The sequence below is a fragment of the Gymnoscopelus microlampas genome (assembly GCF_963454915.1).
Source record: "Gymnoscopelus microlampas genome assembly, chromosome: 6".
Classification (NCBI taxonomy): Eukaryota; Metazoa; Chordata; class Actinopteri; order Myctophiformes; family Myctophidae; genus Gymnoscopelus; species Gymnoscopelus microlampas.
In genome coordinates this window covers 26,304,249-26,328,909 of record NC_139943.1, presented here as the reverse complement: position 1 = coordinate 26,328,909, position 24,661 = coordinate 26,304,249, and the positions used below count along the sequence as shown (strand labels likewise).

The 24,661-nt window shown below is 42.6% G+C and overlaps 1 protein-coding gene across 2 annotated transcripts in view; it reads right to left on the bottom strand.

Moving 5' to 3' along the window:
* Positions 1–24,661, bottom strand: part of nrn1la (neuritin 1-like a) — a 62,156-nt gene that overhangs the window by 10,211 nt on the left and 27,284 nt on the right. For both annotated transcript variants that reach the window (XM_084059196.1, XM_084059197.1), the window contains exon 2: positions 7,142–7,292. In XM_084059196.1, coding sequence (XP_083915322.1) covers positions 7,142–7,292 — 151 coding nt within the window. The remainder of the gene's footprint in view (positions 1–7,141; positions 7,293–24,661) is intronic.

Genomic DNA, 24,661 nt, shown 5'->3' with positions numbered 1-24,661 from the left:
TGAATAGTACTGTAATAATTACTATAAAATCTCCATGTCTCTTCAACTCTTTATAACAAAAAATGCATATTTATTTTTTCTTTGTTTTAACCAAAATATATCACTCGCACTACATTTTACTAGGGCCTTCAAATACAGTACTTTACAGAGTAACAGACAGAAGGCAAGTGACCTTTTTACTTTTGGAAAATAATATTGAAGAAACGGTTAATTTGTGTACTGTCACTTTAAAAGCGCAATTTATACTTCATCGTACGACGGTGTCACGCACCAAACATAGCCGATCTCCAAGCTCACACTGCGTCTGTTCGCACCACGTTGTGAGCTTGTAGATCTGCCATTTTCGGCAACGATAGACTGAGGGACGGACACGCTCAGCAACACTAGTTATTCATTCACAGGGAGATCCCAAACGGATTATTATCAATTGGATAATTAAAATTGTCAACGGAGACTTGCTACCTTGGGTAGAAGAGGACGAGTGAAACTTTTGAGCGTTTCACTCGTTCGGTGCAGTTTCACCGCTGCACCGCACATGTAAACACAACAACGACGCAACCACCCGAGTGTACAAATGGAACCAAATGGACGCTTACAGCCCCCTTAAAATAGTGATGTAGTGAGCCAATAAAATTCCTCTTCCTTGTTAACCCGGGTGCAATACGTTAGTCCGACAGCGCATTCCTCCGACAGCGCAGTGCTCCGACATTAAACAGTAAACCCGAACCAAACCCGCACCCTAACCCTAACCGCACGCGGATGCCACATAGTCGGAGAAAAGGTCTGTCGGATTAACGCATGCCTCCCGTTAACCCGGGCAGCGCTGTTTGGCACAACTTGCAGCTATCAATACACTTTTAGACCAACATGTTTGTGCCAGCGTGAGTGATTAGATTTATTTCTTGATCGCCTCTTGTTTTGATAGTTTAGACATGACGTCAGGGGCCGCTGCACTCGATAACAGGCTCGACAAGCCTAAAGCTTATCGATACCCGGGTCTCGATAAATTCATGCCCGGGTATATAATGTACCCGGTTTTCGAGCTCCATCCCTACTTGCGTCGAGAACTAATGGAGAGTGGACATTACCGCGTTTGGCTAAAAACAGTTAGTAACATCATACAAGCATACAAGCTAACTATTAGCTATCAGACGAATCCACTGAGAGAGGCGTGTCTAGTCCCATAGCTTGGGAGGACGAGGGCGCCCATTGGCTTAAACGACAGCCAATCACGCAAAAAAAGTGTTGAATACATGTCGGAAATCTGTCGGGTCAGAGTCAGAGTGAATACAGAGCCGCGCTTTCAGCTGGCGGCTAAAAAGTAATCGGAAAAACACGGCCCCCTCACGCATTAGGAGGGCAGGGTGAGTCACCAGAACCAAGGACGGGTGTTTTTGATGAATCTAACATGGTTAAAATGGAGTTTGAAGTTACAATGGGTTTGTATAGGAAGGGGGCGTGTCTGATAAAATGAATATCAAATATCTAAATAATTAATCAAGCAACTTAAAAACTGTCTGGGGGTTCACAAAGACCTGAGTAGATGATAAAATGACCAAAAGTTTTTTTGAAAGTGAAATATCCCTTTAAGTGCTCAGTGGTACTCACTAGTAAGGTGTTATAAAGGCTACAGGTGTGTGATCTGTGTTCAACAAAAAGTGCTCCAGTAAGGAAGAGGAAGTGATAGAGACAAGGAGCCCACGTGGCCTACTGCATTTATGATCCAGCAAGGATTTGGATAAAGTCATTCATTCCTTGTTTTTTGTTGCCACAAATGTTGTTGCTGTGTTTATGTACTATGGGTATATTCTATTTTTAATAATGTTCTGTTTAGATTTTCAGTGCAAAATACAACCTTCGGAAATGCATGGATGTATTGACTGATTTTACAATGTGTTGAGAAATCAGGGAGCAGTACTGGTCTTGTGTGTTTGATCAAAATATTCATGTACGTTACTCTAATATCTCTGGATAAATTCACACCCAGACTATATCATTAGATAAGTAGAAATATTAAAGGTGTTTGGGATTGAGCACAGTAACTGGCTCAAACATCTGATCATATGAACCATGTGTGCCATACGGTAACACAAGTGTTTTTATACATTATTGTATAGATTTGAATGAAGGGCAAAGCAAACTTCACTTTAGAGCAGTGGTTTTCAACCAATCAATAAGAATAAAATCTCAAGGCACACCTATGTTCATAGCGGAAATAGCCAATCTACAAGCTCACAACGCACTTAGCTTGTAGATCTGCTATTTTTGCTATTTTGTCAAATTTGGAAATTAAAAAAACGATTCATAACTTTTTGTATACTGTAGTTGTAAATGGCAATAATAATCGGATTTTGTCACAAAATCTAAAGGCAAACCTGTACTTGACACCAGGGTGCCTCGACACACCGTTTGGGAACCACTGCTTTGGAGTGATAAATCACATCAGCGTATGTCAAAAAGGCATACTGTACCTGGCTGCTACGCAAAATGCGTACGGGATGGAAGGTCTGCAACTCTCACACCAAGGTGCTTTGGTGTGAGAGTCGAGTTTAATTGCTACCTCAAGGAATAGAAGACAAGAACAGCAGCGATACCACAGGTGGTCTCCAGGGCATTAGTCACACACATGCACACACGCACGCGCGCACACGCACACACACACACACACACGCACGCACGCACGCACGCACGCACACACACACACACACACACACACACACAAATACACACACACACACACACACTGATGCTGAAAGACTTAAAGAGGTGGTGCCATGGTTTTGCACTTTTTCTGTTTTTCATGTGTCTATGAGGTTGATAGAACTTCATTAAGCCCCCTTGTGGTGTTTTTACGGTATTTTATGTCTTCTCTGACTATTTTGAGTTTCTACCTGGAGGCTGAAACCTTGAGGGTCAAACGTGCCAATAGAGAAACATCGCTTTAGTGACATAGTAAAAACATACCCTCCCCCTCATTATCATAACACAACAGGTGTGGGCATGAGGAGGAGGAGGGACTAGGACAGGTGGGTGGCGCTAAGGTGGTGGAGGAGGTGCTAAGGTGAGAACCAGGTATACTTAATGAACTGGAGGCGTGTCCACATAAAAACATAATTTTAACAATTTCTGTACACTTTTTTGAAAAAAATCTTCCTCCTAGTATAACCATAATACCTGATGATTATGTTTTAGGGGGGGGGGGGGGGGGAGGGATCACTGAAAATCACGGCACCCCGTCTTTAAGTAATCATGAAATCCTAAGTGTTCTGTACTGTATGTGGTGTGCTGAGTCTCAATGTAAAGGTGGATTTATAATCTCTCAGTGTCACGCTGAGACAGCTTGTGAGCTTCTACAGTAGATCTGTTATTTTTGGTATGTGACACCGTGCGCAACAAAGTATATCAAGCCCTTAATGTGTGCTACTGTATGTAATGAGCACAAGACCAGGTTTCATGTTATGTACATGATGCTGTTGCTTCTGATTAACTCCATTTGATTTTGAATTTGATTTTGATTGTATTTGATAAATTCAGGTTTGACAGGTTTTAGCAAATGAAAGCAAAAAAGTCTGTCTCAGATCAGCAGTCCTATTCTATGATCCTTTTATGCATAATGAGCCACTGTCCCCCAGTCAGAGAGTATGTGACGTTACAAGAAGATGGATGAACAAGGAGGGTATTAATAGATAAGTGGTGCAGAGATGACAAAGAGAGGGGCAGATGACAGATGGACAAAGAATGTAGAGAAATAAAGGGGTGTAAGAGAGGAAGTGTAGGAGGAGGAGGGGGAAAGAAAGAAAGAAAGAAAGAAAGAAGGTTCTAAATGTTTCATTAGTCCTATCGGGAGTTCAGCAGAGAAAAAGAAAAGCTAAAGTGAGGAGAAAACAGACAGTACCTGAATGCTGTGTTTGTGTGTCCTTGATCATTCAGTAAATTATGTACAGTGGTCCTGCATACCGCTCGCTTTAAAAATGCATGTTGGTCCTGTGACCAATCACAGAGCTTTGATCTGTAACCCTGCCACTGTTATGTAAACATCATGTATCATGTAAACATGAACAATGTTGTAAATGTGAACAAGCAGTGCTGAGACTGAGAGTCAAGGCTCTACCAATGTACAGCCTGGAGCTGTACTGTTGACAATGAATAGTCGACTTACTGGGTGGATTCATAAAGTGCTCAGCACTTTCACAACTTTTATGTAATTGTGTTGCTCGAGTGGTGGAGAGACAGCTAATCACATTACGTTCAATATCAAACCTGACAAAGCACAACAAACCACTGTTCAACTGCAGTTGCTGAAATCCTCTTCAAGTTTTAGCGACGAAACCCTATAGAGAGCTGTCCATACAACACTTTGGTCCCAAATAATACAAGTAGCTCAAAAACTACTGGCTGGATTGCTATGGACTTTGCAGTGTACCACCATTCTCCCTGGATGATGAACCATAGTGATTTTAGTGATTCCATGGCCTTCACTCTAGCGCCACCTGGAGGCAAAGATTTCCACTTGCAAACAAAATATCTCAAGATCTAATGAGAGGGATCGTCATGAAACTTGCTGAATGCATTCAAGCTCCCCGGAGGATGAGCCCTAATCTATTGATTGACCCGGTGACCTTTCCTCTGGCACTACAATCAAGGTCTAAAATCAACTTTGCACACAGACATCTCTCAGACATCTCATAATCTGATTGCAGATTTAAGGATGAACCCTACACATTTTGGTGATCCCATGGCCTTTCCTGTATTGAAACACTGAGGGCAAAAAGCACCTTGTAGCTTTTTAATTATGATACTTTATTGTATTTCAAACGGAAGCTTTTACTGTAATTTGCAAAATGTTCCTTCTCTTTTTACAATTTCAGTCCCCACTAGTGAGGCCCTAAGGATGGCAATGTCAGTCATTCAAACCACACTGATCTGTTTGGGAGCTTTTAGAGCTTTTAGTTCCATTTTACTATGTGGTTGGTGCAGAGGCGTATTTGCCGTAGTGGCCGCCGCCACCCTAAGTGCGATCTTGCCTCCCTTAGAAAAACACTGAAATGTGTGCGTGTGCATGCTTGCGTGTGTGTGTGTGTGTGTGTGTCAGGACATCAATTAAATATTGGCATGATTGACAGAAGCAACTTTGTGTGTGTGTGTGTGTGTGTGTGTGTGTGTGTGTGTGTGTGTGTGTGTGTGTGTGTGTGTGTGTGTGTGTGTGTGTGTGTGTGTGTGTGTGTGTGTGTGTGTGTGTGTGTGTGTGTGTGTGTGATGTGTCAGTGGCGGTCACACATATTGCTACCCTCTGTGAGAGTATAACTCAATACAATTGCAATCATTTATTTATTCACACAAGTGCATTATGGAACCCTGTATACTGCTATACCAGTCTCTACAGTCATAGTTAACATTGGGTATTACATAATATAGTATATAGCTTCTACAGTAATGTCTTTATATTGTGTTTCTTCTGTATACTGTAATGTACCTACCATGAGACAAATGAGACAAATTCCTGATATGTGCAAATGTACTTGCCAATAGAAGATAAAAAGGCTTCTGATAATAGATTATGGTCTGAATAAGGCTGCAGTAATGGGTGCCGGAGTGGAACAGGCAGTGGGGGGACATTAACGGTCATGCTAATTGTCCTGGCTGTCAGTGAGTGCCCACCACACATAAACATAGTTCTATTATTTTAAGCCCAAAACAAACAAAAATCAAAATCTTGAATAACTAATATATATATGGATATGATATGACGGTACACACACACGCACGCACGCACGCACACACACACACACACACACACACACACACACACACACACACACACACACACACACACACACACACACACACACACACACACACACACACACACACACACACACACACACACACACACACACACACACAAAGACAAATGATTTGCACTTAAAATACATGGCCATGGACCATTTGAGTGTGTGCTCACCTCATAAAGACAGCTCTTGAGAACAAGAGCATGAATGATTACCGAAACGACTACATTACAGGATCAGCCAAAATTAAATGTTTTGAGGAAAAAAACAAAGGCGAGGTTAGGATGGTTAGGATGGTTCGGCCATGCAGAGGAGGAACGAGGGAGAAGGATGCTGAAGAGGAAGGCCAAAGAGGAGGTTTACAGAAGCGGTGAGAAAGGAAATGACTGACTGGAGTGACTGAGGAAGATGCAGAGAACACAGGCAGATAGAAACAAGATGATCCGCTGTCATGACCATTGATGGGAATTAGCCAAAAGAAGACTTTGAAGAAGGATATGACAGTAAATGTCAGCCTACTTGTGTAACAGAATGTCAAATGTGTCTTGTACTTTAAATCCCAAGACACACCCCCAATGTGTTTGCTTTGGAAAACGTGTTTTTATGTCCAGTGGCTCATTCGTTTTTTATTTTATGCTACAGTAGGCTACTCTGTCTGACGATGGAGTTGTCTCTCTACTTTGTCCTCAGACGAGCCTGTCTCCAGTCATTTTGATTCTCCATACATCTGGCCAGCTCGTCTGTGCTCGCCTCACCAGCATCTTTCTTCAGCACATCCATGTAGGTAGAATTTGGACGTCCTTTTGATCGATGTCTGTGTTTGTTCCCACTGTACAAGCTTTTTGGCAGGGAGTTCCCGGTGGTGATGGCAGTGACCAGCTGGTCTCATTTGCCTGACTGCTATCTTCTCTGATACATTTGGTAGTGCACCGTACAGACGCTTGTTGGTAATGCGTTTGTCCTGTTTGATGTTCAATACCACATGTATTTGCTTTGACAAACTCCATGTACCCTGCACCTGGTTCCTCATTCACATCCTGCAGGTGAACACAGTCCCTAACCTACAGTATGCTGTGTATCTGGCTTGCAGTTCAGGGCTCGTTGAGAATGTCCTCCAGTCATAACGTATTCTCAGGCTTGAGGCCTAGTGGCTGTCCATTTGTGGCTTACACAACACACGATGTGCTGGCGAGGCACATCAGTTAACACATATACCAACCCAATCGCATAGAGAGCGGTGAGAGCAGCCAACACAACTGGGTCCCCACACTGAAAAGTGAGGGGACAAAATATCTCGCCGTACCCCCGCTCCAGCCAGTGGCTACAACATTAACACATGTGAACCCACTGACCTGCAGATAGAGTGGATCTCATGCGTGTCCTCGTCCTTGTGTGCGCTGTCCGCCAGGCTGTCCCCCAGGGCCATCAGACACTGGGCAAAACCTTTGTAGATGGAGTGACACCTTCTGGCTGAAGCAGCAGCAGCGGGATACGGGCTCAACACTGGAATGCGTACACACGCACACACGCACGCACGCGCACGCACACGCACACACACACACACACACACACACACACACACACACACACACACACACACAGACACACACCACATCCCACATGCATTCAAGAACAAACACACAGACAAATGATTTGCACTTCAATATAAATGGCCTTGAACCATTTGAGAGTGTGCGCTCAATCTCATCAAATACAAACTGACAACAAAGAGTGCACTGAATAGGCTGCAGCATACTGTACTTCTTGCCAAAACGAAGGCTGGCCAGGTACCAAGAACAAAATGGCATATTTGCAGAGAAAGCGAAAAGATGCTCACAACGCGTTGCAATTGTAGATCTACTATTTTCAAAAGATTTTTGACAAATCTTGACAAATCTTCTGTTGTGGTGGTCTCAAACTCTTTTCAAAAGGGGGTTCGCGGCCAAATACATATCATTTTGGTGGTCCGTGACATGACAATGTTTGAGAACCACTGTTCTAACTAGCCAAACATCACAGCAGATGACACAGACGCAAACATTGTGTGTGATTGGGCAGTGAATCACGGTGTTTGTGCTTCATATTGCTTTATTCCTGCAATCTGCTGCCAATGTGCAGTACCATGGACAGTTTTGAAGAAAGGTTGGCTTAGGAGCTTAGAAGGTACAAACTCTCTGAGGGACTACAAACACAACCAGATGGCAACCATGGTGGGGTCTAACATTCAGCAGTCGAAGCTGCATGCAGCATAAAACAAGTTATAGTCCACAGAGAACTTGTTCGGTTTTGACAAACTAAATTGGAATTGGATTGATTTTGGGAGCGTGAACCTGCTCTTTTAATTCTTCTGACAAATTATTTGGTTGAACGCACCCAATGAACAAGATGTAATTTGAGTGAAATGGTTGGAGCATGGTGCACAATGAGGAAAACTATGAACTTAGCTGATTAGCAATTTGTAGTCATCAATTTGTAGTTGTCATTATCTCAGCCAGGCCGAAGGGCAGGGACAGAGATTGTTTTCCCCTGTGTGTGTGCGCGTGTGTGTGTGTGTGTGTGTGTGTGTGTGTGTGTGTGTGTGTGTGTGTGTGTGTGTGTGTGTGTGTGTGTGTGTGTGTGTGTGTGTGTGTGTGTGTGTGTGTGCGTGCGTGCGTGCGTGCGTGCGTGCGTGCGTGCGTGCGTGCGTGCGTGCGTGCGTGCGTGCGTGCGTGCGTGCGTGCGTGCGTGCGTGCGTGTGCGTGTACGTGCGTGTACGTGCGTGCGTGCGTGCGTGTGTGTGTGCGTGTGTGTGTGTGTGTGTGTGTGTGTGTTGCTGGCCTGCTAATCTCACAAACCACTGGACTAATCAGCATCAAACTTTGTATGCACACTGCCATTATGATGGTGATGCTATACCAGCCTGATTTACGTTTTGGCCTATTACTCTGGAACCGTAGGTTGTACAATTAAACTTAATTTTTCCTTGGATTCTTTGGATCATAGGCCATGCCCATTTCCACCTTACTACATTTCCTGCCATTTTGCAGTTTCTTCAAAACACACTTTTTGCTACTACGCCAAATTGGAATCGCATGTTGAGGGGCCTCTGAGTGCACCAGCACCTCCCAAAAGCGCTTTCACTTCTGACCATAGGGGATGCAAAACATTTGGAAAGTTGAACCGTATATCGTGGAAATACTATTTCCTCTCGCATCTTCCTAGGATCTTGACAGATGCAATCCACGACTTACAGAGTCCTGAGTAGGCCACCTGGCCTGGCAGAGATACTGTATGTGCTCCACCACCGCACAACACCCCTTCTAGTTGTTAATGCAGCTTCTTTCCTGAAGCCATCTGGCTCCACACATCGAGCCCCCACCCAATAACGTGGTAATGAGTTCTGGTCCAAAGGAGGTGGTGGAAGGTCCTGAGATAATGTAGTGTATAACACAAGGCTCACACTATACTCTAATTGGACCAACTTTGTTCAGCAGATTGAACTGAATGACCAATTTATTGACTACAAGCTGCCAATACCACAGCACAAAATCCCTACATCTCTACAACAACCACATCTCACAGCCAGTTCCTCCATAATTCATTTATTTCACATCCAGCTCCCTTAATTTGGAAGCTTGAACGGTGATTGATAGCTCATATCCCACAACTACATATTACACAGATTTGAATGCCAAGTCAGTCTGGGTAGAATATAATATAATGTACTATACCATTATGTTGATGTGTAAAATGGGTGATGTAATAAATACACATTGTAAAGCGATTTGAATAAGTAGAGGTTTATCAAGAAAAATGTTTTAAAGTCTCCTTTTCATCAGACTTAAAACACAGTTGATGCTACAATTGAGGTTGAGTGCCCTCCCAGGATGCTACCATACTGGTAGCCCCAGTGTATCTGTGTACCTTAGAAACACGCCTTAAAAACCCATGAAATCACTACCTCTTTTAAGAACACCATGGCATGCCGTAGCCAAGGCAGTGAAAGACTACAGGCTACATGATATCGTAACAGGCTGAACATGCTGGTCTAAGGATTTAACTCAACTGAGGGAAAAAAAACATCACTGAAAACACCACCACAGAGATGATCTCTAGACTGCCCTTGCTTGTGAGAAAGACAGTTGAATTGAAGCCCCTGATACCACTTTAGTCCAACAAGGGATTCCTGTTATCAACAGCTAAAATAGCCCTCCCTGAAATTGTGTCCATCCCGGCGACATATTGTCACAACGTATATCAAAGTATAAGAGACAGCTAAGCTAGCGCTACTAAAGAGCGTGACCAACCTTAAGGAGGCTTGTCATGTCTCATAAAACCAGGATAGTGCTCATTGTCCAACAGCAGAGGCATGGTAGGAGACCGGCAGGTGAACAAGAGATGCTAATTGTGTCAGACAGTGCATCACCAGAACTCTCCTTAGTGTCCCCAGAGATTTAGTGTTAAATATTTAATAAGTCAGACTTTTTTCCCTCCTTTTCTTTTCTGTAGCAGGAAACCTATTGATTTCAGGCAGGGCTGTTCACAGGGCTTTGAGATTATTGGCTTCACTCATCCCCATCAAGTTTTAATGAAGACCTGAGGAAAGGTGGGGGGGTTGGTGTAGGTGTTTGTTTGTGTGTGTGTGTGTGTGTGTGTGTGTGTGTGTGTGTGTGTGTGTGTGTGTGTGTGTGTGTGTGTGTGTGTGTGTGTGTGTGTGTGTGTGTGTGTGTGTGTGTGTGTGTGTGTGTGTGTGTGTGTGTGTGTGTGTGTGTGTGTGTGTGTGTGTGGGGGGGGGGGGGGGGACAGAGAAAGGAGTGACTGATGAAAGAACATCAAATTGGATAAACAAAAGAAGTTTGGACTTAATGACGAAGGGATTACGAGTGAAAAATATTCAACTAGATCTTTACACAGGCTCCCTGTATGTCAAAGACATTGAAGAATTGATTTCAAAATACTACTGTTGGTCTATAGAGCATTGAATGGTTTCGGGCAAAAATACATTTCTGATCTTCTGCGATATCAAGAACCATTCAGACCAGTCATCTGGGAAAGGTCTACTTATGCAACACATACTGTATCTGGAATAAACTCTTTGAATATTCTGCTGGTATGCTGTTGTCGGTTCTCTGGACAGTCTTGTAACAGGTATCCCTGACAAATGACATCCTGATCATATTTTAATGGTATTATTTTAACTGCTCTAATCGTATTCCCCATCAACCACGTACGTTGTACTGGCTTCCTAGATTTTAACTGCCAGGCTTGTGTGTTTCTGAATTTATGTAAAACTGAGAAGAAAATAAAACAGTCCTTGTATCTCCAATACAACAAATGAAGTACTGTAGCACATAAAATCATTTAGGCTACATCTTCAAAGTGATAAAACTATGACACTTAACTCAAGTATGTATGTAATAATATGTACTAAGACTGATACAGTCTATTATGATTGTTTTGGTTGTTTTGAAGATAAGGAGGTGTGCCCTATTGAACTTCACACTGTGTGTGTGTGTGTGTGTGTGTGTGTGTGTGTGTGTGTGTGTGTGTGTGTGTGTGTGTGTGCATGCGTGCGTGCGTGCGTGCGTGCGTGCGTGCGTGCGTGCGTGCGTGCGTGCGTGCGTGCGTGCGTGCGTGCGTGCGTGCGTGCGTGCGTGCGTGCGTGCGTGCGTGCGTGCGTGAGTATAGGGGTATTGTTTGAATGACACTGGGAACAAAGAAACATTCCTTTAATCTTTCTGGTTTCTTCCTTCAGAAATGCAAGTAAGCTCACCTTCTCCCTTTTGCATATTCTAGCCCTTTGAAATTTCCCTACAACTCTAAGGGGGATTTTTTTTTCTGCTAATACTTTTTCACAAAAGAAAAGGCGTGCGTGCCAAAGACAAAAAGTTCAGGGTTGTTTCAACTTCCACCAGATCTACACATTGTAAACAACAACCATACTGCAACGAAAAGCCATAGCTTTGTATACTGTGAAGAAAGAAACTTCAATCTATTCAAAAAAGTAAAGTTTTAATGAGGCCTTGACTTTTAATACGTCTTGTGGCATTTACTCAATTATACAATGGTCTATTCTGGCGGTATGGGAAGAACTCAACCCCCAATAGCAACACCACTTAACCACTTAAACACATAAACCCCATATGGTTGAGCGGAGTCCCTCAGGGCTCTATACTAGTGTCTTTTCTGTTTTCTGTTATTGTGAGGAAAGCTTTTGCTGAAAATAGCCGATCGACAAGCTCACAACGCGTCACGCTGCGACGCGTTGTGAGCTTGTCAATCTGCTATTTTCTTCTAAAGCTTTCCCCACAATACGTGTGGGGAAATTACAGTTCTTCAACCATATTTTGACGTTCTTTCTCAATTTTCAAAATGTGGGATACAACATTCAACATGGTCAGTAGGTTCAATTAAGTTGTTTATACACTTTTTCTGATTCTAAATAAAGGGAAACGTTGAGACAAGGTCCGACAATAAGGACTCCCTGCTTGGCCCAGGCAAGCAAAACCTGTCCAGACATGCAAGTACCAATTACGATGTTATATTTGGTTTCCGTTCTTGATTTATCCTATCAGTTGCAGTGAGTGTGCAAGATAACATTTCACCTGATTGCCTTTGTGTGAGTGCTAGATGATCATTACTCGGCTGGTCTCTCCTTGCTTCATGTTCAGTGAACGGACCAAGAACTCTGGTTTCTGTTTAAATTGAATCCGGGGTGGGGGGGGGGGTCTTCTTGAAGCTTTGAAATATGGAACTTGTGATTATCCGTTGTGAAGATTGTTTCCAAGTTTTTCAAAAATGACTTGAAGGTTCTCAAAACAGAAAAAAAAAGACAAAGACATTGTGAAAACAAGTATCACAACGGATTTGACTGTGCATGTGTTGAAGATAGTGGTGGAAAAGGAAAACAGCACTTTAGGACAATAGGATAGTGACCAATGTCATCCCTATGTCGTCCCTAAATAGTGGGATTGAGCCCATCTGTGCTTAGTAGGCAGACAGAGACACCTGCATTCAGATTTGTTTGAACAATGACATGCCAACATACTGTTCCACCTCCCATTTCCCCTATTTTTGTATTGTCAAACTTATAGGCAATAAATTAATTTTCAAGTGCAAAGTCAAGAATGTGTCCGACTCTATGATATTCGCACCACAACAGCATGTCTTAGTGCTTTTCTTGCATGGCTGCATCGACCCACGCTCAGTTTTAATGATGGACAACTCTGAACTGGCACTGTGCACACCAAACTGGCCCTACAGTACAGCTAGCCTACATTCACTTCCACAGTCTGTTTTGTCTGCATACCAAACTCCTCTTCAACACAACCAGATGAATAGAAGGGAAGCGCCCATGGAAAAGATAAAGTTATTGCATGAATATGTAGCACTCATGAAGCCCTTATTCGAACCATGTTGGTTTGGGTTGGTTTTGAAATAGTGAACACAGTGGCAAACTGTTTCTGGGTGAATCTGGGACAGTGAGAGACTGATTGGACCCAGACATCCTCATAATAAGAGGTTTGACAGACACACACACACACACACACACACACACACACACACACACACACACACACACACACACACACACACACACACACACACACACACACACACACACACACACACACACACACACACGCTCATGCATACATGTACACACGCACACAGTCACAAAGCTGCATTTCATGATTGTGGCAGTCATGGACATGCACACATACACATGCACAAACACACACAACATACTGATCTATTCATGAGACTGGTTGTGCAAAGGCTGGCAAGATCACTGCTGACTGCGCAGAAATGCTGCTGATGCCTGCTGCTCACCTCACCTTACAAACACACATGCACACTCAAACACAAACAAACACACATGTACACTCAAACACAAACAAACACACACACACACACACACACACACACATGCACCGTCTCGAGGGAACACATCCAGATTGATCAAATCTACTGCTATTCTTCTTTCTGTCTATCACTGAATGATGCTCATTGCTCTTTACGACCCCAGCCTACAACATACAATCACACACACACACATATGTGCGCACGCACACACACAAACGCACACACACACCCACACACGCACGCATGCACTCAGGCACACGCACACACTTTTCATGGTGCCAACAGATGGAAGGATTGTAGTCATGTTTGTGTGTGAGTCACTTGGGTTTCCATCAAACTGTTTTTATGCGCATTTTTGAATTTGGCATTAATAAATCTTTAGATATCACATATCCGCTCGCTGGGGCCTGGGGGTGGTTTTTGCCTTTATCAAAAATGAGTTAATGTCTTAAATGGCAGATGGAAACACTTTTGCCAAATATAGAGACATAGAGAGCATTTAACTCACTCTATGGATTGCGCACAATTGTAAGTTAAAATCGTTTTATAAGGTGGCACGGTGGCGCAGTCGGTAGCGCCCGGGTCCTGGGTTCGATTCCTGCCGGGGACGCTGGGGCATGTTCTCTCCTCCGCGTCATCAGTGCCCATACACTTGGTGGGGTTGTCGAAAGGGCCTTTCTGTGTGGAGTTTGCATGTTCTCCCCGTGTCCCCTAGGGTAGGTACCCTCACAAAAAACATGCAGTAATCCTGGTCTCTATACTGCCTCCCCCTGGTCAGCCGGGGAGCCTGATGGAAGGGAAAGGAACTGGTTGGAATAACGTGTTCCTTCCACGCGCTATGTACTACCGGAGAAACTCTCCCCTGTCAGGTGATAAGAAGCGTGCCTGCTCACTCCTCATGCAAGGAAGGAAGCATGAGCTCAGTTTGGGGCTCTCCCCAGGCTGGCAGAGGGAGTGTAGCGCCCAGGATTACATGCTTAGGCAATTGGCACTGGGTGAAAAAAATGGGTTACAAAATCGTGGTATAAAAATTATAAGTAATTAGTGTGGCAACCAGACTATAGTACTCTACCTACTTTATTCTTTATTCTAGATAAACTTTATTTTGTCGCGCTACTCCTCCCACAGTTTTTTTTCCTCCCAATTTCGTGCCATATGTCAAAATGACCAGCTTCATCGGGAATCACAGGCTTGTACCTTGCTTTACAAAAAACGCCAAAAATCACGAACAGAACGTCCGCTCCATCCCAAATTTGAATCACATGTCAATGGTGGTTCACTTAACGAATCCCCATAAGCATTTCCACTTTGATCCATAGGGGGCACCACAAATGCGCAAAATGTAACCGCTTGATGCAAAAAACATGATTTTTGGGGGATCAATCCTCTCAAAATGAAATACAAGTCATCTCAGGAGTGAAGTGACAACGTAATTGCCCCGTCACAGTTATGGTAGCATCGCGCAGCCTCCGACGGTATTCCTCCAGGCGTATTCCTCGAGTCCCGGCGGCCGCATTGTGCCCTATGTATCATAGGGCACAATGATGAATAACATAAGATGCACAAAATAATTCTACTGGAAATAAAGTTACATACAACCAATCATAATAACATAATATAATTTCTTCCTCAGCACCTTTTCAGACAATGACAGTGCTTTACAGGTTTAAAACATTAAAATATCGAGATAAACAAGATCATCTTATACAACTCACCTACGTTTCATTAATTAGCTTAAATGTGCACACTGCTGCTTCGTTAATGAATGTTCCCCACTTATTCTAATGTATAGTGATACTTTTTCATCATGTAGTAGTTAATAACTGTAGCCAACTACATTTTGCGGGACAATGGGCAGCCTTTGGAAAGCACAAGGACGGTGCGCACGGCTTTCCAACATAAGTAATTATTATTATTAGATAAGTACTATGAGGTGGGAAACAGTCAGCAAAATTGTTATTCTGTACCAACCCAGCACTGTAGTACTGACTCAATCAACTAAATGGAGATACGGGATCCCTGATGTTGTCAGAAACTGATGACGTACATTAGCATACGCAAATGGAGTTCCATTGTGCACACTACCTCTTATCGGTCGGCACAAACACTACGCAAAGCACGGCCAATCAGGGAAGCCGATGGGTTGGGTTGGCCAATCAGTGAAGCCGATGCCTACACCACCCAAAAACACACAGATTTGGTGTATCCTCCACAGACCCACAGACAGACAGATACTGATATTCGTAAATTAATTCGCAAATTCTTTTGCCAATCTTCTGAAAATGTGGTTAATATTTGCAATACATTTGAAAGGAAAACCAGCAACAGAAGCCCAGCAGCCTGGATGAGAGTGAGAATTTTCCATGCTACTACGGTAACTTGTACTATGGTAACCCTGGTCTCTAGTGTGTTATTGCCATGTTAATATGACGCTGCACTGGGTGACCGGTCCCATTGCGTGACAAACTAAATCCTCTTGAGACCCTGGAAGGTGTGTGTGTGTGTGTGTGTGTGTGTGTGTGTGTGTGTGTGTGTGTGTGTGTGTGTGTGTGTGTGCGTGTGTGTATGTGTGAGTATTTGGTGTTTGTCTCAATTAGCCTTCAAAAGCTAAGCTTAGAGGCTTAGCCCCGCAATGTGTGTGTGTGTGTGTGTGTGTGTGTGTGTGTGTGTGTGTGTGTGTGTGTGTGTGTGTGTGTGTGTGTGTTGCTATACTTGTGAGGACCAAATGTCCCCACAAGTATAGTAGAATTTTAAAAATAGACATCGTGGACAAGAGAAAGGGCTGTTTTCTAATTAAAAAATACTTTTAGATATAGGCTTATAATTAGGAAACGATTCAGGTTGGAGTTAGAGTTAGGATTAGGTTTAGGGTTTGGAGATAGAGTCATGCCTAATTGTCTCCGCCAGGTCAAAGGCGTAGCAGAGAATGTTTTGCACCCCATCCGTCCGTCCGTCCGTCCGTCCGTCCGTCCGCTAATCTCCAGCATCGTTCGGCAGATCACAGCGAAACTGTGCACATAGAGTCCCTGGATGCCAGAGCAGAACCTCTGCCCCAAACTTTTCAGATCGGCCTGTTATAGCGCCACCAGGACAGTATCTCTATAGTCATTAAACAAAACAGGTCTTTCAAATTTGTCATAATCCATCCTGATTGGCTAAGATTAGCTTCCAAAGTTTGCAGGAGTGCTCCGTTTTGAACAAAATGCCTCAAATAATGAACGCAGCGTACAATTTCCGTGACATTTTGCACGCACATTGCCACTATAGGACAAGGAAGAAATGCCACTTTAAATTTTCAAATCAGCCTAATGGTGGTGCTATAACAGGGCGATTCGCGTTTTTACCTGCACCGATCTGCATAAAACTTTGTATGCACACTCCCTAGAGGCCAAGGTAAAAACTTTTATAGCCCCATCATGAGGCCACATTTTTTGTTATTACTCCTTCAGATTTTATCCAAATTTCATGCAAATCGGTACACATGATCTCATGTGATCAAGACGAATCTGTTAGATTTTTCATATTCCATCCGGTTGGCTAAGATTGTCATCTAAAGTTTGCAGGAGTGGCCCGCTTTGAACAGAATGCCGCAAATCATGAACAAGCTCCGATAGCGGTGAAACTTTGCACGCACATTCGCACTACGTTGAGGAACAAATGCCACCCTTTTGACATTACCCTATTAGAGCGCCACCAGGAGGCCGATTTTTGCACAATTTTTTTTTAATATTACTCCTACAGATTTTGGCCAAACATCACGCAAATCGATACACATTATCTCTATAGTCATGTGATCAAGATGGACCTGTCCGATTCTTCATATTCCATCAACAATGCTCTTCATAAAATCGCTGTCTTAAAATGTTGACGTCCTCACAAGTATAGTAATACAAACGTGTGTGTGTGTGTGTGTGTGTGTGTGTGTGTGTGTGTGTGTGTGTGTGTGTGTGTGTGTGTGTGTGTGTGTGTGTGTATGTATAAAGAATGAAAAGAAACATACTGACTGGTGATAACGTGCATGGAACAGGACGTGAAGGAGTGTAAAGAAAGAAAGAAAGAAACAAACAAACAAACATACGAAAGGAGAAAAAAAAGGAATAGAGAAAGAAATAAAGTCAATATATAAAATATATAATCAAAATAATCATTCTGAAACGGCAAACAACTGAGAAACAAAAGACACTAGAGCAAATGAGAGGTTTGGCGTTCAGCCAGCCAACTGTCAGTCATCCAGCTACATGTCTGAGGGAGGCGTTCTGTTGACCCACTGATCCTCTGTAAAGAGGCTGACAGCCAATCAGAGGGTCCTCCATCCAGCAATCGCCCAACCAGCAGGGGGTTCATTAATGGCTGAGGGCCCGGAAGGAGCTAGCTTGGAGGTGTTGGGAATATCATTGTATGAAATGGAAAAGGTTGCAGAAAGGTGGCAAATGTTGGGTGGTGAATTTGATGCTTGTTAACATGAAAAGGCAGAGGTAGAGCGAGAGCCAGAGAGAGAGTGAAAAATGAGTTTCACGATAATAACCTGACAGTCAATTCAGTCTCTCTCTCTCTCTCTCTCTCTCTCACTGTGTTTCTTGTGCTTACACTCTCTTGTGCTCTTCTTCTCTCACTACCTCTCTCTCGCTCACTCAACATACATCTTTCTCTCTTTGTCTCATCCTATTTTTAATGATGTCCTGTAAACTCTGCAGTAGATTACATTTTACAGACTCTGTCTGTCTCTCAGCTGAGTTAGAAAACATGAAAGCATCAAATGCATCAAGGCCACTGAGCATTAATCTGAAGCCTTTCCAATATTCCTTTTGTACGATGTTGTTTTCCAAACACACATCAAGTTGCATGCACTCAGGGTGCCTGATGGCTCAGCCAGTGCACGTGCACCTTGCGCTGCGAGGACCCGAGTTTGAATCCAACCCCCGTCATGTCTTACATCTCCCTTCCCCCTGGCCTCAGTATCCTGTTTATATATCTAATAAAGCAAGAATTGCCTAAAGAAATTATCATTAAAAGCAAACCAAAACTTGCATGCAATCTCTCTTCCCATGACAAATAAATGCATTGATGACATATACACGCATGCACGCACGCACGCACGCACGCACTCTCACACACACACACACACACACACACACACACACACACACACACACACACACACACACACACACACTAGGGCTTTCACCAACAAGTCGACTAGTCGACTAGTCGACTAGTATATCCACTAGTCGACCTTGTTGGTACTAGTCGAATAGTTGAATTTTTTTTTTTTTTTTTTTTTTATTTAATTTTTAATGCTATAGTAATGGCCCATCTTACTATTATTATTATCCTCCTGACTTTATTTTTTATCAAAAGGTGGTCAAAAGCATGCCCAATAAAAGCCTATTATTGGAGACGCTGCTGTGGTGCTGTGCTGCTGTGCCAGAAGCGCTTCCCTTAAAACGCCATAAAAATAAGGGCAGGAGGATAATAATAATAGTAATATAGTAGTAGGATGGTATTAAAACAGTACCACCCAAAAAAAAATATATATATATATATATTTTTTTTTTTGTAATTTTTTTTTTTCATTTAAATTTCGACTAGTCGACTAGTCGACTACCACTGGGTCAAATTAGTCGACCTGTAAAAATCTCTAGTCGTGAAAGCCCTAACACACACACACACACACACACACACACACACACACGCGTGCTCGCTCTCGCACACACACACACACACACACACACACACACACACACACACACACACACACACACACACACACACACACACACACACACACACACACACACACACACACACACACACACACACCACACACCTTCAGGCTACAGGATGTAGTCTATCCTCTGTAACTAGTCGATTGCAGATCAAGCACCCCTCCAGGCTATGGAATATAGTGAGCGGAGTGCGAGTCGCATATGGCCTTCCTCACCTAGAGCGGAGTCTGTAGTTGTTCTAAAGTTCAGTTCAGTTCAGTTTTTATTTATTTATAGTGCAACATCACCCTAAGGGGTCTCTGAGCCTGTACACTCTGTACAAATTGCAAAATCAGACAATGATCAAACAATCATTAAACGGCAATACACAACCGAAAAAGATAGAAAAATAGAAATGGCAAAAAACTAAATCACAGAAAATGAACAACAAAACAATAAAGGGAAAATTCACAGATTTCTGTTTTAATTAAGTTGAGGAGATACTATACATGATGTTGGAGTGTGTTTTGTGTTTTATATGGGTTTTTTATTTATTTTGAAAATTATTTTTCCCCCTCGTACATCAACAAGGGGGGAATGTCAGTCCTTCGTGGACTATACTGGACTACAGCCCATGTTTCCTGTAGTTCCAGCAAAGATGCTTAATTTAGGAACATACGCTGCTATCCCACGCTTCGCCATTAGGTGTGAAATGTTACACAAATGTTCTACTAAATGTGAGCCGTCTGACGTAAGATCTCACGAACGTCCAATGATTACTATTGCGAGATCAACAACGTTGATTTTCTCCTGATTTGTCTCTCTGAAAAAATGCCATTTTAGTGTCAGAATGATGGGAAGGTGTGTGGCTTGTGAAAAATTGGTCCAATATTTAGTTTGGTGTCCATAGAGTACAGAAGTCCTGACGTCACTCGTTCATCCCCAGGTTCGTAAAGTAATTTCGCTATGGAGAATAACATTGGGTCATCATAGAATCGTCTCATATAAGAATTGTGGTTCCAAAAATAAACAAACTGTCTCTGCGATATTGTCAGGGAGGAGGTTCTGTATCGTTTATGATAGTCTGTCACTTATATTTGATACAGTCTGTTTCTGGCGAAAATTTAACTAATTCGTCGGAAGTAACATTAGCGTTTTCTCACCGTCAGTTGATGCTTCATATCCACAAGAGTAAAAACGCCGGGGTCATTTGTTTATTTTTGGAACACAGTTCTTATTTGACACGATATTAAATACGTCTATGGGATTCAGAATGGGGGTGGAAAGCCGCAAACCAGGTAGACAAACCTAGGATGTGTAAATTACGTCAGACTTCGGTGCTCTATAGGGGTAAAGAATCAGTAGATGTACAGGAAACATGGGCTGTTGTCCATTGTAGTCCAGGAAAAACTGACATCCCGTTCAAAATAAAAAATACAGAAAATACACAAAACACACTTTGACATCATGTTTATTACGTCCTCAACTTCATTAAAATAGGATGTGGGTGCAAAATCGGTCAAGTTCCCCCTTAAAATCAGTGAAACGAGAGGGACCAAACAAACGATAAAATCAGTAAAACTAGGAGGAGCCAAGCGCAAGGAGAAAAGATGGGTTTTAGATTAAAAAATGTCCCCAGAGTGGCTTTTGTGACAGTTGGAGGAAGAACATTCCAGAGACAGGGGGCACAGTGCATCTCTGCACCAATGCTCTGCCTACATCAGTTTTTTTCTTAAACCTGCATGGTGACTGTGAGGTAACCAGCACCTTGGGAGCGTAGTGACTGTCCTGGAATGTATAGTTTCATTAGACTGGACATGTAGGACGGACGGTGCAGTCTAAAACTTCCATGTGGTGCATGGTGGTGGATAAGGCCAAGTGAGAGGTCTGGCACACCTGCAAGGTGCATGCATTTTCCAGCAGGCATGCAGAATTCAACATAACACATGGCTTTAAAGTGAAGATTGTGAGTTTTCATTGAATGGGGTTTCCATGGGGATGAGGAAAATTAAAATGTTTTGTCATGAAACAAATATATAACTAGAAAAAGTGCTCCCCGGAGCACAGGTCTCCGCCAGGAGATTGTGACCTACTGGTGGTGCTATAATAGGTCAATATGTGAAAAGGGTGCCATTTCTTCCTCTGCCTTTCACTGCAATCATTCATGATTTGAGGCATTTTGTTAAAGAAATGTATTTAGCAAAAATCGGCCTGCTGGTGGCGCTATAACAGGCCAATGTGAAAAGGATGGCATTTCTTCCTCGGACTAGTGAGAATGTGCATGCAAATTTTCACGGAAATCGCACGTTGCGTTCAACCAATCCTGCAAACTTTGGAAGCCAATGATAGCCGATCAGGATGGAGTATAAAAAATCTGACAGATACGTCTTGATCACATGACTATAGAGATACCGTGTACCGATTTGCGTGATGTTTGGACAAAATCTGTAGGAGTAATATAAAAAAATTGTGGCGCTATAACAGGCCAATCTGAAAGATTCAGGACAGAGGTTCTGCTATGGCATCTATGGAGTGTGCGTGCACAGTTTCGCTGCGATCGGCCAACTATCCGGAGATTAGCTGCTGGTAGACACACGCACACGCGGACGGACGGACATGGTGCAAAACATAGCCTCGGCCATGCCTTCGACCTGGCGGAGACAATAAATTGTCATTTAAACAGTTGTTAAAGCAATTAGTCTAAAATATGAATTTGCCCTAGGCTTCCCATCTAAAGTAATTAAGAAGCCTTTCAACTGGAGAAAGCCTTTCAAGGATCAGCATAATAATACACATCCAAATATTTGTTATGACTCGCTGTAAATGTCAAGAAGAATATAGCCATAAAATGTGTGATGAGGGGGCACTCAGGTGGCACAGTGGTAAAGTTCCAGATCAACAATGCGGAGACTATGGGTTTGATTCCTCCGCAGTTCCTCCAGCTTGGCAATTGGCCATGTTCGCAGGAAAGAAGCCGGAAAGGGTGATCTCTGTTATTGTACTAGCGACTAATAGGCAGGGCACATTGAGTGTGGATTGTGGAACTAGGAGGAATAGTTAATATCAGAGGAGACACATGATTGTCTAGCATAACAATTGTCTATTGTCTGTTCTTAACCTAGGACCAACTGCCCCCCCCCCAAAAAAAAATCCCATTGACTCATTTTTTTATTTTAATACCCATTGTCTATCAACCTCTGCTCATTAGTGTCATGCTAGTAAGCCATTAGTGGTTTCTTGCTGAGGTCTTATTTTCAGATTAATACTATGATACTATTTTTATTTTATTTCTTTTTTCAGATTGAAATTGTGCTCGTATTTGATCGTATTTGTTGGTTTTGTTATGGCATGGCAAAACATTAGTTTATAGGAATATGTCAAAATAACAGTGTTTTATTTGTCTCTTTCTAAGGGTAAAGAATGAAAATATTCTGTGATGTCCTTGATGCAAATACACTAATTTGTCAAACAGCAATTCACAGCTGAACTGACTTCACAAAGACCAAATCAATAACCAATGACCTCAGAGAAAAGGCAACCTTTCAACTGGTACAACACAACTGTCATGAAGAAATGGGCAGCTCAACATATCCAACTCTGATCTTAAAGCATTTGGTTCATTAGAGAGCTGGCAGAGAGTGGGAGGTTTAATACCAACAAGGCACACTAGCAGAAGTTTTCTCTCAAGCACAGATGAAATAAAATGAGCCTCAGAGATTATATATGGGGTTTATCTCTAATGATGCTTGTGATCAGTGAAGAAAATTGGCTTTAATGGCAAGAAGGCGGGGGAGAGAGTACAGTATGCTCTATATAGTTTTAGGCACTAGTATGATATAAATTGGTGAAATTGGGGCTTTTGCATCGTTCATTTCCACGTTGCTTAGGTTACGTTAGGGCAGGTGTTCATGCAGGAATAAGATGTGAAAGATTTTCTTTTTCTTTTATCCGGCTTCTCAATCCTCTTTGGTCTCTTCCATCAAATCTACAAAGAAATACACGTCTTTCAATTTCTACCCCTTCTTTTTCACTCTTACTCTATCTCTCTCATCCTCTGCCTTATGTACCCCCACTTTAGAGAGACTTGAGATTGTTGACTGAAACAATTTTTAAATGTTTCAGTGTAGATGTCCTACCTCTCATCACTTCCATTTCACTTTTGCAGTTGCTTAAATAAGTAAAGATATTTTCAAATCGATTTTCGTGAACACTGCGGCGCGATTGGTCAAATACCCCTCCAGTCTGAACGGTGGAATTTTACGACGCCAGGTTATAGACTGGGATCCATTCACTTCGCAGGTTGTTGATCTGGTCTGGGTCTTGAGCGGATACGAAAACTGTGCGTGCAAATTTCAAGATACGGAAAGCGGGCTAGATCGGATCACACTGGTAAATTCGGAATCAAAACCAGGCTTTCCTACGTGTGGAAAGCTTGGTGAGCTTACAGACAAAATCTAAATACTGACTGGCTACAATCAAAATGGTGGAGAGACAACTCAAATCTTCTTGCATATATACTGTATAAATAGGGTTTTCTGGTAAGCAAATAGTTTTTCTTTTATAGTGACTTTTTTCGAAGTCATCGTTTGTCTGTTTTTATATTTTGATTAATAATATTGTGGACTTATCGAATTTTGAAAAACATTTTTTTTAATATTACTCCTCCAGATTTTGTCAAAAACATCACGCAAATCAGTACACACTACGTGTATGATCGTGTGATCAAGACGGATCTGTCCGATTTTTCATGATCCATCCTGATTGGCTAAGATTGGCTTCTAAAGTGTAGACCCTATTTTTACTACTGCTACTACTTTGTTCTTGTTCTCTACCCTTACCTGTATCTTTGTTTCGTCCTTACAGCAGTGCTGATATGACAACTGAATTTCCCCCAGGATCAATAAAGATCTATCTATCTATCTATCTATAAAGTGTAATGGTACTCTTCCATCGAGCCTTCGTGGAGAGTGCACTGACTTTCTTTCCTGGTATGGCTCATTATCATTGGTTAATAAGAACAAACTCCATAAAATCATCAATGTATCCAGCAAGATAGCTGGGGTACGACATGAGAGTATGGCAGCAATATGAGACCCGGGTGCTTAGGAAGGGGAGAGCTATTGCTAGGGATAGAACGCACCCGTTATACAGTCAATACCACCTTTTACCATCAGGACGACGGTACACAGTGCCAATGTTGCAGGCTAGGGCTTCAAGATCATTTGTCCCTACAAGCATAGGACTCCTGAACAAACAGGCCCGATCTCAGTTCTGTGCATAAAATGTAATGTGATGCCTCTTGAATCATGACTGGTGGCCTTT